Source organism: Heterodontus francisci, chromosome 2 (genome assembly GCF_036365525.1).
Source record: "Heterodontus francisci isolate sHetFra1 chromosome 2, sHetFra1.hap1, whole genome shotgun sequence".
NCBI classification, from domain to species: Eukaryota; Metazoa; Chordata; class Chondrichthyes; order Heterodontiformes; family Heterodontidae; genus Heterodontus; species Heterodontus francisci.
The window spans coordinates 168,520,140-168,532,850 of record NC_090372.1 but is presented as its reverse complement, the minus strand read 5'-3'; the positions used below and the strand labels follow the sequence as shown (position 1 = coordinate 168,532,850).

Genomic DNA, 12,711 nt, shown 5'->3' with positions numbered 1-12,711 from the left:
GAATTGTCAAGTCTAGAGGTAACAAAGGCATGAATGAGGGCTTCAGCTGCAGATAAACTGAGGCAGGGGCGAATTCAGCTGATATGGAGGTGAAAATAGGCGGTCTTAGTGATGATGCGGATATGTGGTTGGAAGCCCATCTTGGGGTTAAATATGACACCAAAGTTGCTACACAGTCTGATTTAGTCTTGGATTGTAGCCAGGGAGAGGGATGGAGTCAGTAACTAGGGAGCAGAGTTTTGTAGCTGGGGCCGAAGGCAGTGGATTCATTCGGGCCAGTATTATATGAGGGCTGATTAGTTGGTGAATTTCTTTCTTCTCCCATCCTGAAACCATGGGTACTGAGACTGATGAAATATTGTAACTGCTATCTTGGCTCAGATCATTTAGCTCATCACAGAGAAAGGATTGAACTGTAAATGTTACAGGTCTTTATCATTCAGCTACTTATTGGATAGGCTTGTTAGAAAGGATCTACTTTTGTTATGAATGAATATTAATGTAGCAGAACTCTGAATAAATTAAATAAATTCAAGAATGAAAATTATAGTATCTATCTAAATCTGATATCTACTGGCATAACCAGCATTTGTTTTCCAATTGAGAAGTCAAAGCGGATGAGCTGTCGTACAATCATAGAAATTTACAGCACAGAAGGAGGCCATTTAGCCCATCATGTCCGTGCCAGCCCACAAATAGCCATTCTTCCTAATTCCACTTTCCAGATCTTGGCCCTTAGCCTTGTAGGTTTTGGCATTTCAAATGCATATCCAAGTACTTTTGAAATGATAAGATTTCTACCTCTACCATCTTTTCAGGCAACGAGTTCCAGATCCCCACTACCCTCTGGGTGAGAGAATTTCCTTTCGAATCCCCTCTAAATCTCCTATCTCTTAGCCTAAATCTATGTGCCCTGATTTAGGCTCCCTGAACCAAGTGGGATAGGGCCTTCCTATCCACTCTATCTACACCCCTCATAATTTTATTCACTTCAATTAGGTCTCTGCTCAGCCTCCTCTGTTCCAATCTATCCAAAATTCTCCAGTCTAGGCAACATCCGTGTAAATCTCTGTACCTTCTCTAGTGCAATCACATCTTTCCTATAGTGTGGTGACCAGAACTGCACACAGTACTCCAGCTGTGGCCTAACTAGTGTTTTATACAGTTTCAGCATAACCTCCCAGCTCTTGCATTTAGTAACAAGGCATAGAATATAAGAATCCTGTTTGCCTTCTTGACCACTTTATCTACCTGTGCGGCCACCTTCAGGGGTCTGTAAACGTGCACATCAAGGTCCCTCTGTTCCTCTACATTTCTCAGTATCTTACCATTTATTGTAAATTTCCTTGCTTTGTTGGCCTTTCCCAAATGCACTGCCTCCTACTTCTCCGGATTGAACTCCATTTGCCACTGTTCCGCCCACCTGACTAGTTCACCCTGTATTCCTTTCATCACCAAGGTTGCTTACTTCCAATTCTGTAATATCGTCCGTCTCCACCTCTGCCTTGGACCATCTGCTACTGAACCCACAGCCATGCTTTTGTTACATCCAGATTCAATCATTCCAATGCTCTCCTGGCCAGCATCCCATCTTCCAGCCACTGTAAACTTCAGCTTCACTAAAACTCTGCTACTGTATCCTAACTTGCACCAGGTCCCATTTACCCATCAGCCCTGTGTTTCATTGACTTACTTTGGCTCTGGGGCACCAACACCTTGAATTTTAAACTCTCATCCAAGTGACCTCGCCCCTCCCTATCTCTGTAATGTCCTCGATCCCTACAACCTTCTGAGAACTCTGCATTCCTCAAATTCTGACCTCCTTGTGCATCCCCGCTTTCCTTCACCCCAACATGGGCGCCTGTGCGTTCAGCTGTCTTGGCCTTAAGCTCTAGAATTCCCTCCCTAAAACACTCTGCCTCTCTCTCTCTTCTCTTTTAAGACACTCCTTCAAACCCACCTCTTCTGTGAAATACCTTGGTTTTACTAGATTAACGGCACAGTCTAAATGCAAATTGTTGAATGGTCAAAACAATTTTGCAGGCATGACCGAGTGGGGGAGAAAAGGATGGAGTAGATTATGTGGGCGATGCCAAGTTTTGGTTTTAGGAACTTGAAGATTGTTGGAAGAAAGAAAAACTAAGGGAGGTTAAAGAACACCACAGTTTTGAGTACTGATTGTAGTAGGTTTGATAAAATGGAGAGAGACCACAAAGTTGAAAACATGAGAAAGACTCGATGCTGAAAGTTAATTGTTGCTTTTCACTATTTCTAAACAGTTAGATAATTGCATTTACACACAGATTATTACATATTTTACTTCAGTTACATATTCTACTGTCTGAAAATCCTGAATATTTGCTGCTTTAGATATGCAAAAGTACTTCCTGGAAGGAAAAAAATGACTCATTTTACTTGAGCAGTCCATCTCTCCTTGAAAAACAAATTGCATTCAAATAGCACTGTTTACTCCAGTCAGAGCTCCCAGTTGCTGACCTGGTTACCTGTACCAGTATTCTCTTTGTGCCTTCTCACATCTGTTCTTTGACCCATTTTCCGAGCTGTTTGTGTAGCTCTTGGCTTCATTCTCATTCCTGTCCCACTATTGCTTGCACTGTGGTGTGCGACAAACATCTGACCTGTTATTCTTCAGGAAGAAAGCATGAATTTAACTGTCTGTCAGGCTGACCAGACTGTAATGTGATTATTAACTACCGGAGTGCTAAATTAAAGGCAGGGAAAGCTTGAATAACTTATTTGTAAAGTAATATCATTCATTCAACTCAGAGCATGTAAACTGATTCCATTTCCCTCTGCGGTCACTAATCTCTTGTATTCAGACTTTGATAGCAAGCTGATAGGGGATTTACTATCTATATGGATAAGAGACTCAGGTAGGAAACAAAACAACAGACAGGTGGGTTGATGCTGGCAGACCTTTCTAATTAGTGCGGAGCCTGACAGCATGTGGCAAAAGGACTGAAGTTAGATAAGCTGTCCCATGTGTCTTTAAAAAAAGATGAGGAAATGATTAACGGGCTTTGTACCAAACAGGTTAGAAAACACTGATTCATGTCGCTTTTATAAGCATGCAAGAAGAAATGAAAAAAAATTTTACTATCTAGAATTATATCACAACGGCTGCAGCATAGTCAGTGATGCTTGGGTGATTGACAAGACATAAAAATTGCAGCCAAGCTAAGGACTGCTGTGTTATTTAATGGGAATTCCATGTACTCATGGAAGAAAATAAATCACTGAGAAGCTAAGTTGACCAGTAAATGTTTTTCAGATGCTTTTATGTTAGTCACTCTGTAATGAAATTTGGACTTTTTAAAAACATAAACCTGACATATTAAAGATAAGGTGACTAAATAGGCCAGTACAGTGTTGGAATGCAGAAAAAGAGAGTGCACTCATCAATATTATGTTGCAGTTTTACAGCAAGGGGGCTAATTCAAAATTAATGTTGATTATAGTGCCCTTTGAGATTTAAAAGTGCTATTTGCCAATTGAATAGGTTTTTTGTAAATTTTTGAATGTTGTACGTTTATATGTTGGAGGAATTGGTGTTTTGTTTAATGAATTGTAATATGAAGTTTTAAAAAATTTAAATAGTCCTTAAATTACTGTTTAGACTTGAAAACTTGATAAAACAAGGATTTTGTTGTCTTAAACCTTTTGTAGCATGTGAAGTAAGCTTGACTTTCAATGTGACAAATAGCAGAATTGTTTGGGAAAGTAGACTGGATATAAAGTTATTCAGTCTAATGACTGCTAAGATAATTTCTACCACAACTAAATATAATGCATTGATAAGTGATTTATAATCATTGGATTTTGTTCATTTTAAGGTCCTTAAAGCTACTTATTAAGTTCTTTAAAAAAAAAATTAAACTACTGTTTCTGATATAAAAGGTTCATTGTAAGTATTGATAGCTGTGGCTCAGTGGTAGCACTCAGAAGGTAGTGGATTCACGTCCCACTGTAGAGACTTGAGCACAAAATGTAGGCTGATACATCAGTGCAGTACTGAGGGAGTGCTGCACTGTCAGAGGTGTTGTCTTGCTGATGAGATGTTAAACCAAGGCCCCTCTCTAACACTTTCCTCCTTCCTCTTTTCCCACTCCCTCCCTCTCCCTCCCTCTACCTCTCTCTTGCCTCCTGTTTCTTATGCTCCCCCTTGTCCATGAGACCCACTTCCTGTTCCCTCAATCCTATTTCCACTAAACTCATGGAATCACAGAATTGTCACAGCGCAGAAGGAGGCCATTCAGCCTATCGTGTCTGCACCGGCTCTCCTAATGAGCATTTCACCTAGTGCCGTTCCCCTACCTTCTCCCTGTAACCCTGCACATTTATCCTTTTCATATAACTGTCTAATTCCCTTTTGAATGCTTCAATTGAACCTACCACCACCACACTCTCAGGCCGTGCTGGAGTACTGAGTACAGTTCTGGTCACCACACTCCGAAGGATGTGATTGCACTGGAGAGGGTGCAGAGGAGATTCACCAGGATGTTGCCTGGGCTGGAGCATTTCAGCTGTGGAGAGAGACTGGATAGGCTAGGGTTGTTTTCCTTAGAGCAGAGGAGGCTGAGGTAGATAGGAAAGAACTTTTTCCCTTAGTGGAGGTGTCAATAACCAGGGGGCATAGATTTAAGGTAAGGGGCAGGAGGTTTAGAGGGGATTTGAGGAAAAACTTTTTTTCTCCGAGGGTGTTTGGAATCTGGAACACACTGCCTGAAGAGATGGTGGAGGCAGGAACCCTCACAACATTTAAGAAGTATTTAGATGAGCACTTGAAACGCCATAGCATACAAGGCTAGGGGCCAAGTGCTGAAAAATGGGTTTCAAATAGATAGGCTTGAAGGCCGGCGCGGACACGGTAGGCCAAGGGTCTGTTTCTATGTTGTATGACTCTATGATAAAAAGCTGGGATGTGGAACAAAGCATGACTGCTCTTTCAAAAGAGTCAGCCAAGTGGCACCTTCTAGGAAGTGTGTGCATGGATGTCAGGTGAGAACTTGTGCATGTGTGTGTTTGTCCAGCTCAGCTGTTTTGCTTCCTGTTATTAAGTAGCTATGCCAGTGCTTGCTGTTGAGGTTTCATGAAGTATGGCCACTTGGACAATGTACTGGAGAACACCAAGCGCCAATGAAATCAGTCAGTTTCTTCAGAAAAGGAGGGGGAGGGAAAGTAAAGTTACAGGAGATTTAGTTTAGTTAAGATATAAATGTGGGTTTTTATTTCTAAGGGTTAAATTTTTTAATGTGTAATGGGCTTTAATTAAATGCTTGGTGAGAAGTAAACAACTGTGTATTTTTCTTATACAGGTTACAACAAAAGCTAAACAAGTTAAGGATTTTGTTTCAAACACACCAGGTATGTGTATTTTTAAGCTTTCTCTACATAATAGTAATAGCATCAGTTTGATCTGGGTCTGGGGACTACGTGCCATTTATATTTATAAAAACGTCATCATGATGCTGCAGATAGGCAGTGCCACATATGGTTTTTTGCTTCCACATTGGAGAAAACCCCAGGACTTGTGCCACAGATTATTTTTTTTCTGTGGCAAAAAGATTGTGTTCTCTGCTTGTATAGCACCAGTTATTGAACAATTATGAAAAACTTCAGGTTTGTCCTTGTAAGTCTACAGACTATCAAATCCAATATACTGCAAGTCCATTTTGTTTGCAATCAGCCATTCTATGTTTTCTTTGCTTTTCCTGGGGATAATGTTATTGGCATCAACAAGTAAACGTCAATAAAAAGTGATTTTCTTACCAGAACAATAACACAAATGCAGTTTGCCTGTATATATGTTCAGTGCGCAGCATTGCTTTGTTTTAGGGTTGCTTGGTAACACTCATTGATCAACACATGCTTGTGCAAATATTTCAGACATGGCCTCCTTATACTATCAACAACTTCTTGGGTGGTCACCTACCATACTTGGGAACATAGGTAAAGGAGTAGCACATTCTGCTTCTTGAGCCTGTTCTGTCATTCAGTTACATCATGGCTGATCTTTACCTGACTTTTGATCCATAATCCCTTAATACCCTTGCCTGCTGTTCTCAGTCCTGAAAATTTCAGTTGATTCAGCACTGCAACGTATTGGAGGAGAGAATTCCAGATTTCCACTAACCCTTGTGTAACACATTACATACTGCTTAGAATTACATAGAATATGTGGCACAGAAACAGACCATTCAGCCCGTGTTCCAGTTATGCTCCACCTGAGCCTCCTCCCATACTTCTCTAGATTCACCTTAAATGTATTTATACTCTTACCCACAACTACTTGTGGAGTGAGTTTCACTGTGGCTAAAGAAGTTTCTTCTGAATACCCTATTTGATTTCATGGTGACTATGATGGCCTCTAGTTTTCCTGTAATCCACAAGTGAAAACAATTGTGCCTACTTTTAAAAAAAAAACTTTTCATAATTTTAGCAAACCAATTTTAGGCGGCACAGTGGTGCAGTGGTTAGCACCGCAGCCTCTCAGCTCCAGTGACCCGGGTTCGATTCTGGGTACTGCCTGTGCGGAGTTTTCAAGTTCTCCCTGTGTCTGCGTGGGTTTCCACCGGGTGCTCCTGTTTCCTCCCACAGCCAAAGACTTGCAGGTTGATGGGGCAATTTACAATGGCCAATTTACCTTAGTGTAGGTAGGTGGTAGGGGAATTGAGGTGATGTGGTAGGAATATGGGATTAATGTAGGATTAGTATAAATGGGTGGTTGATGGTCGGCACAGACTCGGTGGGCTGAAGGGCCTGTTTCAGTGCTGTATCTCTAAATAAATAAATAAATAAATAAATGCTTCCTGATTTCATTCCTGAATGGCCTAGCTGTAATTTTAAGATTATGCCCCTTGTTTTGGATACTTCTACCAAACACAACAACTGCTTTGTATTTACACTATCCAGTCACCTTATCATTCTAAAAGTCTGATCAGATCACCCCTCAACCTTCTAAACTCAAGGGAATACAAGCCAAGTTTATGCAACCCCTGTCCATAATTTAATCTTTAAGGCCTGGTATAATTGTGGTGGATCTGTGCTGTACCTCTAAGATTTAAGGTAGTTATGAAAAAGAACAAAGATGGACTGGAAATTAAGGTACTGAATTGGGGGAAGGCCAATTTCAATTTGATAAAACAGGATCTGGCCAAAGTGGACTGGGAGCAGCTAGTTGTAGGAAGGTCTATGTCAGATCAGTGGGAGTCATTCAAAAGGAAATAGAGAGAGTTCAGGGCCAACATTTTCCCATAAAGGTGAAGGGTAGAAACAAGTCCAGGGAACCCTGAATGTCAAGGGATATAGAGGTTTGGATAAAGAAAAGAGGCTTATGGCAGATTCAGAAGGCTGAAAGCAGCGGAGGCCCTGGAGGAGTATAGAAAGTGGTGGTGGGGGGGGGGGGGGGGTACTTAAAGTAATTAGGAGATCGAAGAGGGGGCATGAAAAAACACTGGCTGACAAGATAAAGGAAAATCTCAAGGCGTTTTATAAGTATATTAAGGGCAAGAGGATAACCCAGGGAAAGAGTAGGGCCCATTAGGGACCAAAGTGGCAATCTGTGTGTGGAGCCGGAGGACGTTGGTGAGGTTTTAAATGGTTACATTTCATCTGTGTTCATTATGGAGAATAACGATGTAGGTGTAGAGATCAGGGAGGGGGATTGTGATATACTTGAGCAAATTAGCATTGAAAGGGAGGAGGTATTAGTGGGCTTAAAAGTGGATAAATTCCCAGGCTGTTATGTGAGGCAAGGGAGGAGATTGCAGGGGCTCTGATGCAAATTTTCAATTGGCCACAGGAGAGGTGCCAGAGGGCTGGTGGTACCATTATTCAAAAAGGGTAGTAGGGATAAACCAGGTAATTACAGGCCGGTGAGTCTGACATCAGTGGTAGGAAAACTATTGGAAAAAGTTCTGAGGGGCGGGATTAATCTCCACTTGGAGAGGCAGGGATTAATCAGGGATAGTCAGCATGGCTTTGTCAGGGGAAGATTGTGTCTGACAAATTTGATTGAATTTTTCGAGGAGGTGACTAGGTGTGTAGATGAGGGTAAAGCAGTTGATATAGTCTACGTGGACTTCAATAAGGATTTTGATAAGGTCCCGCATGGGAGATTTGTCAAGAAGATAAGAGTCCATAAGATCCAGGGCAATTTGGCAAAGTGGATCCAAAACTGGTTTAGTGTCAGATGGCCAAGGGTTGTTTTTGCGATTGGAAGCCTGTGACCAGTGGTGTACCGCAGGGATCAGTGCTGGGACATTTGCTGTTTGTAGTGTACATTAATGATTTATACGTGAATATAGGAGGTATGATCAGTAAGTTCGCAGATGACACGAAAATTGGTGGTGTCGTAAATAGTGAGGAGGAAAGCCTTAGTTAAAAGGACAATGTAGATGGGCTGGTAAGATGGTAAAGCAGTGGCAGATAGAACTTAATCCTGAGAAGTGTGAGGTGATGCATTTTGGGAGGACTAACAAGGCAAGGGAATATACAATGGATGTTAGGACCCTAGGAAGTACAGAGGGTCAGAGGTACTTGTCCATAGATCACAGAAGGCAGAAGCACAGGTAGATAAGGTCGTTAGGAAGGCATATGGGATAATTGTCCTTATTCGCCAAGGCATAGAATACTAGAGCAGGGATGTCATGATGGAGCTGTATAAAACGCTAGTTAGGCCACAGCTGGAGTACTGTGTACTGTTCTGGTCGCCACACTAGAGGAGATTCACCAGGATGTTGCCTGGCCTGGAGCATTTCAGCTATGGAGAGAGATTGGATCGGCTAGGGTTGTTTTCCTTGGAGCAGAGTAGACTGAGGGGGGACCTGATTGAGGCATACAAAATTATGAGGGGCATAGAGAGGGTAGATGGGAAGAAACATTTTCCCTTAGCGGAGGTGTCAATAACCAGGAGGCATAGAATTAAGGTAAGGGACAGGAAGTTTAGAGGGGATTTGAGGGAAATTTTTTTCACCCAGAGGGTGGTTGGAATCTGGAACACAGCGCCTGAAGGGGTGGTAGAGGCAGGTGCCCTCAACATTTAAGAAGTATTTAGATGAGCACTTGAAACGCCATAGCATACAAGGCTACGGGCCAAGTGCTGGAAAATGGGATTGGAATAGATAGGTGCTTGATGGCCAGCATGAACACGATGGGCTGAAGGGCCTGTTTCTGTGCTGTATAACTCTATGACTCTACCTTCTCCATGACCAAAACTATCCATCCTGGATGCAGTACTCCAGATGGGCTGTGACTAAGCCTCGGTACAACTGAAGCATAACTTCGTTCCTTTTGTATTCCAACCCTCTTGAGGTAAAGGGCAGCACTCCATTAGCCTTTTGGATTACTTTTTGTACCTGTTCACTTGCTTTGTGGTTTGTGTACCCGAATCACCAAATCATTTTGCTCCTCCACAGTTTCTAGTTTCTTGTCATTAAGAAACTCTGCAGATTTGTCTGTCTTTCTTGGATGCCAAGTCAATGACCTTGCACTTTGCTCCATAGAACTTCATCTGCTACAGTTTTGCCCACTCACTTAGTCTATGTCCCTTTTTAATTTACTGCACCCATCTATGCAGTTTACTGTGCCACCTAAGTGTCATCTGCATACTTGGGTATACAGCCAACTACTTCTTCAAACAAGTCATTGATTTATACGGTAGAAAGCTGAGGCCACAGTGCACATTTAGGGATACGCTAGCTTCGTGGTTGTTACTGGACGAGTAATCCAGAGGCTTGGATGAACAATCTGGAGACATGAGTTCAAATTCCACCAAGGCAGCTGGGGAATTTAAATTAAGTTAATCCAATAAATCTGCAATAAAAATCTAGTATCAGTAATGGTGGCTGTGAAACCATTGGATTATAATCTAAACCCAACTGGTTCACTAATGTCCTTTAGGAAAGGAAACCTGCGGTCTTAAGCCGGTTCTGACTCCAGACACACAGCAATGTGGTTGACTCTTAACTGCCCTCTGAAATGACCTAGCAAGCCACTCTGTTGTACCAAACTAAGAAGAAAATAGGATGGACCACCTGGCATTCAGACATGACGAAGCCCCCCTCACGAGCATCTGGAAACTTGTAACGAAACTGGAAGAGTTGTCCCACAGACTATTCAAGCAAAAGTCTGACACAATCATACTCACAGAATCAGACCTTGCAGCCCCAGATTCCTCCATCACTATCCTTAGATATATCCTGTCCCACCAGCAGAACACACTGACCAGAGGGGGATAACACAGTGGTCTCCAGTCAGGAGGAAGTGGCACTGGGAGTCCTCAACATTGACTCTGTGATGTCTCAAGGCATCAGGTCAAACATGGGCAAGGAAACCTCCTGCTGATTACTACCTTCTGCCCTCCCTCAGTTGATGAATCAGTGCGCCTCCATGTTGAACATCACTTGGAAGAAGCACTGAGGGTAGCAAGGGCACAAAATGTACCTTGGTGGGGGGGGTGGGGGTTGTCTTTAATGCCATCACCAAGAGTGGCTCGAGCACCACTACTGACTGAACTCTGAAGGTCATACCTGCCAGACTGACACACTGACAGGTGGTGAGAGAATTAACACAAGGGAAAAACCTAATTGACCTCATGCTGACCAATCTACCAGTCACAGTATTGGTAGGAGTAATCATTGCGTTGTCTTTGTGGATACAAAGTTCTGTCTTTGCTCTGCGGATGCCCTCCACCATGTTGTGTGGCATTACCACCATGCCAAAAAGGATAGATCAGAACAGTAAGATAAAAGCAAAATACTGCAGATGCTGGAAATCTGAAATAAAAACCAGTAATGCTGGAAATACTCAGCAGGTCTGGCAGCATCTGTGGAGAGAGAAGCAAAGTTAACGTTTCAGATCAGTGACCCTTCATCAGAACTCATCAGAACCCAGTTCTGAAACGTTAACTCTGCTTCTCTCTCCACAGATGCTGCCAGACCTGCTGAGTATTTCCAGCATTTCTTGTTTTTATTATAGATCAGAACAGAACTGGCAGCTCAAAACTGGGCATCCACAAGGCTCCATGTGCTAACAGCAGCGGTAGAATTATATTCCAGTGCAATCTATAACCTCATTGCCTGGCATATGGTAGAGCATACTCTACCATTCCCATCAAGTCAGAGGACCAACACTGGTTGAATGAAGAGTGTAAGAGAGCATGCTGGGAGCAGTACCAGGCGTACCTAAAAATGAGATACCATCACAGGACTATATGCATCTTAAAGAGCAGAAGCAGCATACTATATGCTAAGTGATCCCGCAACCAACGGATCATATCAAAGCTCTGCAGTCCTACCATGTCACGTCGTGAGTAGTAGTGGACAGTTGAACAACAAATGGGAGGAAGAGGCTCCATGAACATTTCCATCCTCAATGATACTGGAGCCCAACATAGAGTCATCGAGTGATATAGCACTGAAACAGGCCTTTCGGCCCACCGAGTCTGTGCCGACCAACAACCACCCATTTATACTAATCCTACATTAATCCCATATTCCCTACCTCATCCCCACCTTCCTTCAATTCTCCTACCACCTATCTACTCTAGGGGCAATTTACAATGGCCAATTTACCTAGCAACCTGCAAGTCTTTGGCTGTGGGAGGAAAATGGAGCACCCGGCGGAAACACACGCGGTCACGGGTAGTACCCAGAACCGAACCCAGGTCGCTGGAGCTGTGAGGCTGTGGTGCTAACCACTGTGCCGCCCCGTGAGTGCAAAAGCCAAGGCTGAAGCATTTGCAGTCATCTTCAGCCAGGAATGCTGAGTGGATGACCCATCTCTGCCTCCTGCTGTGCTCCCCACCATCACAGAAACCAATCTTCAGCCAATTCGATTCACTCCATGTGAAATCAAGGGCTATATATAGGCCCCGACAACCTCCTGGCTGTTGTGCTGAAAACTTGTGCTTCCGAACTAGCCATACATCTAGCTAAAATGTTGCAGTACAGTTACAACACTGGCTTCTATCTGACAATGTGGAAAGTTGCCCAGGTACGCCCCGTCCACATAAAGCTGAACAAATCCAATCCAGTCAGTTACTGCCCCATCAGTCTACCCTCAATCTTCAGGAAAGGGATGGAAGGTGTTGTTGACAGTGCTATCGAGCAGCGCTTAATCAACAATATCCTGCTCACCAATACTCAGTTTGGGTTCTGCCAGGACCAATTGGCTACAGACCTCATTACAGGCTTGGTCCAAACATGAAAAAAGAGCTGAATTCCAGAGGTGAGGGGGAAAGTAACTGCCTTTGACATCATGTGTGGCATCAAGGAGCCCTAGCAAAATTGAAACCAATGGGAATCAGGAGGAAAACTCTCCACTGGCTGTAATCATATCTAGTACAAAGGAAGATGGTTGTGGTTGTTGGAGGCCAATCATCTCACCCCAGGGCATCGCTGCAGGAGTTCCTCAGGGCAACATCCTCGGCCCAACCATCTCCAGTTGCTTCATCAGTGGCCTTCCTAGGTGGTGATTGCTGATGATTGCACAGTGTTCAGTTGCATTGGCAACTCCTCAGATAATGAAGATGTCCATGTATGCATGCAGTAATACCTGGACAGCATGGAGGCTTGGACTGGTGTGTCGTGCGAATGTTACTTGCCACTTAAACGTCAAGCAATGACCATCTCCAACACGAGAGAGTCTAAGGACCGTCCATTGTCATTCAATGGCATTACCATTGTCAAA

At 43.2% G+C, this 12,711-nt stretch overlaps 1 protein-coding gene across 1 annotated transcript in view; it reads left to right on the top strand.

Annotated features, from left to right (window-relative positions):
* Positions 1–12,711, top strand: part of dnajc1 (DnaJ (Hsp40) homolog, subfamily C, member 1) — a 264,300-nt gene that overhangs the window by 228,454 nt on the left and 23,135 nt on the right. The window contains exon 10 of the mRNA XM_068013710.1: positions 5,337–5,385. Coding sequence (XP_067869811.1) covers positions 5,337–5,385 — 49 coding nt within the window. The remainder of the gene's footprint in view (positions 1–5,336; positions 5,386–12,711) is intronic.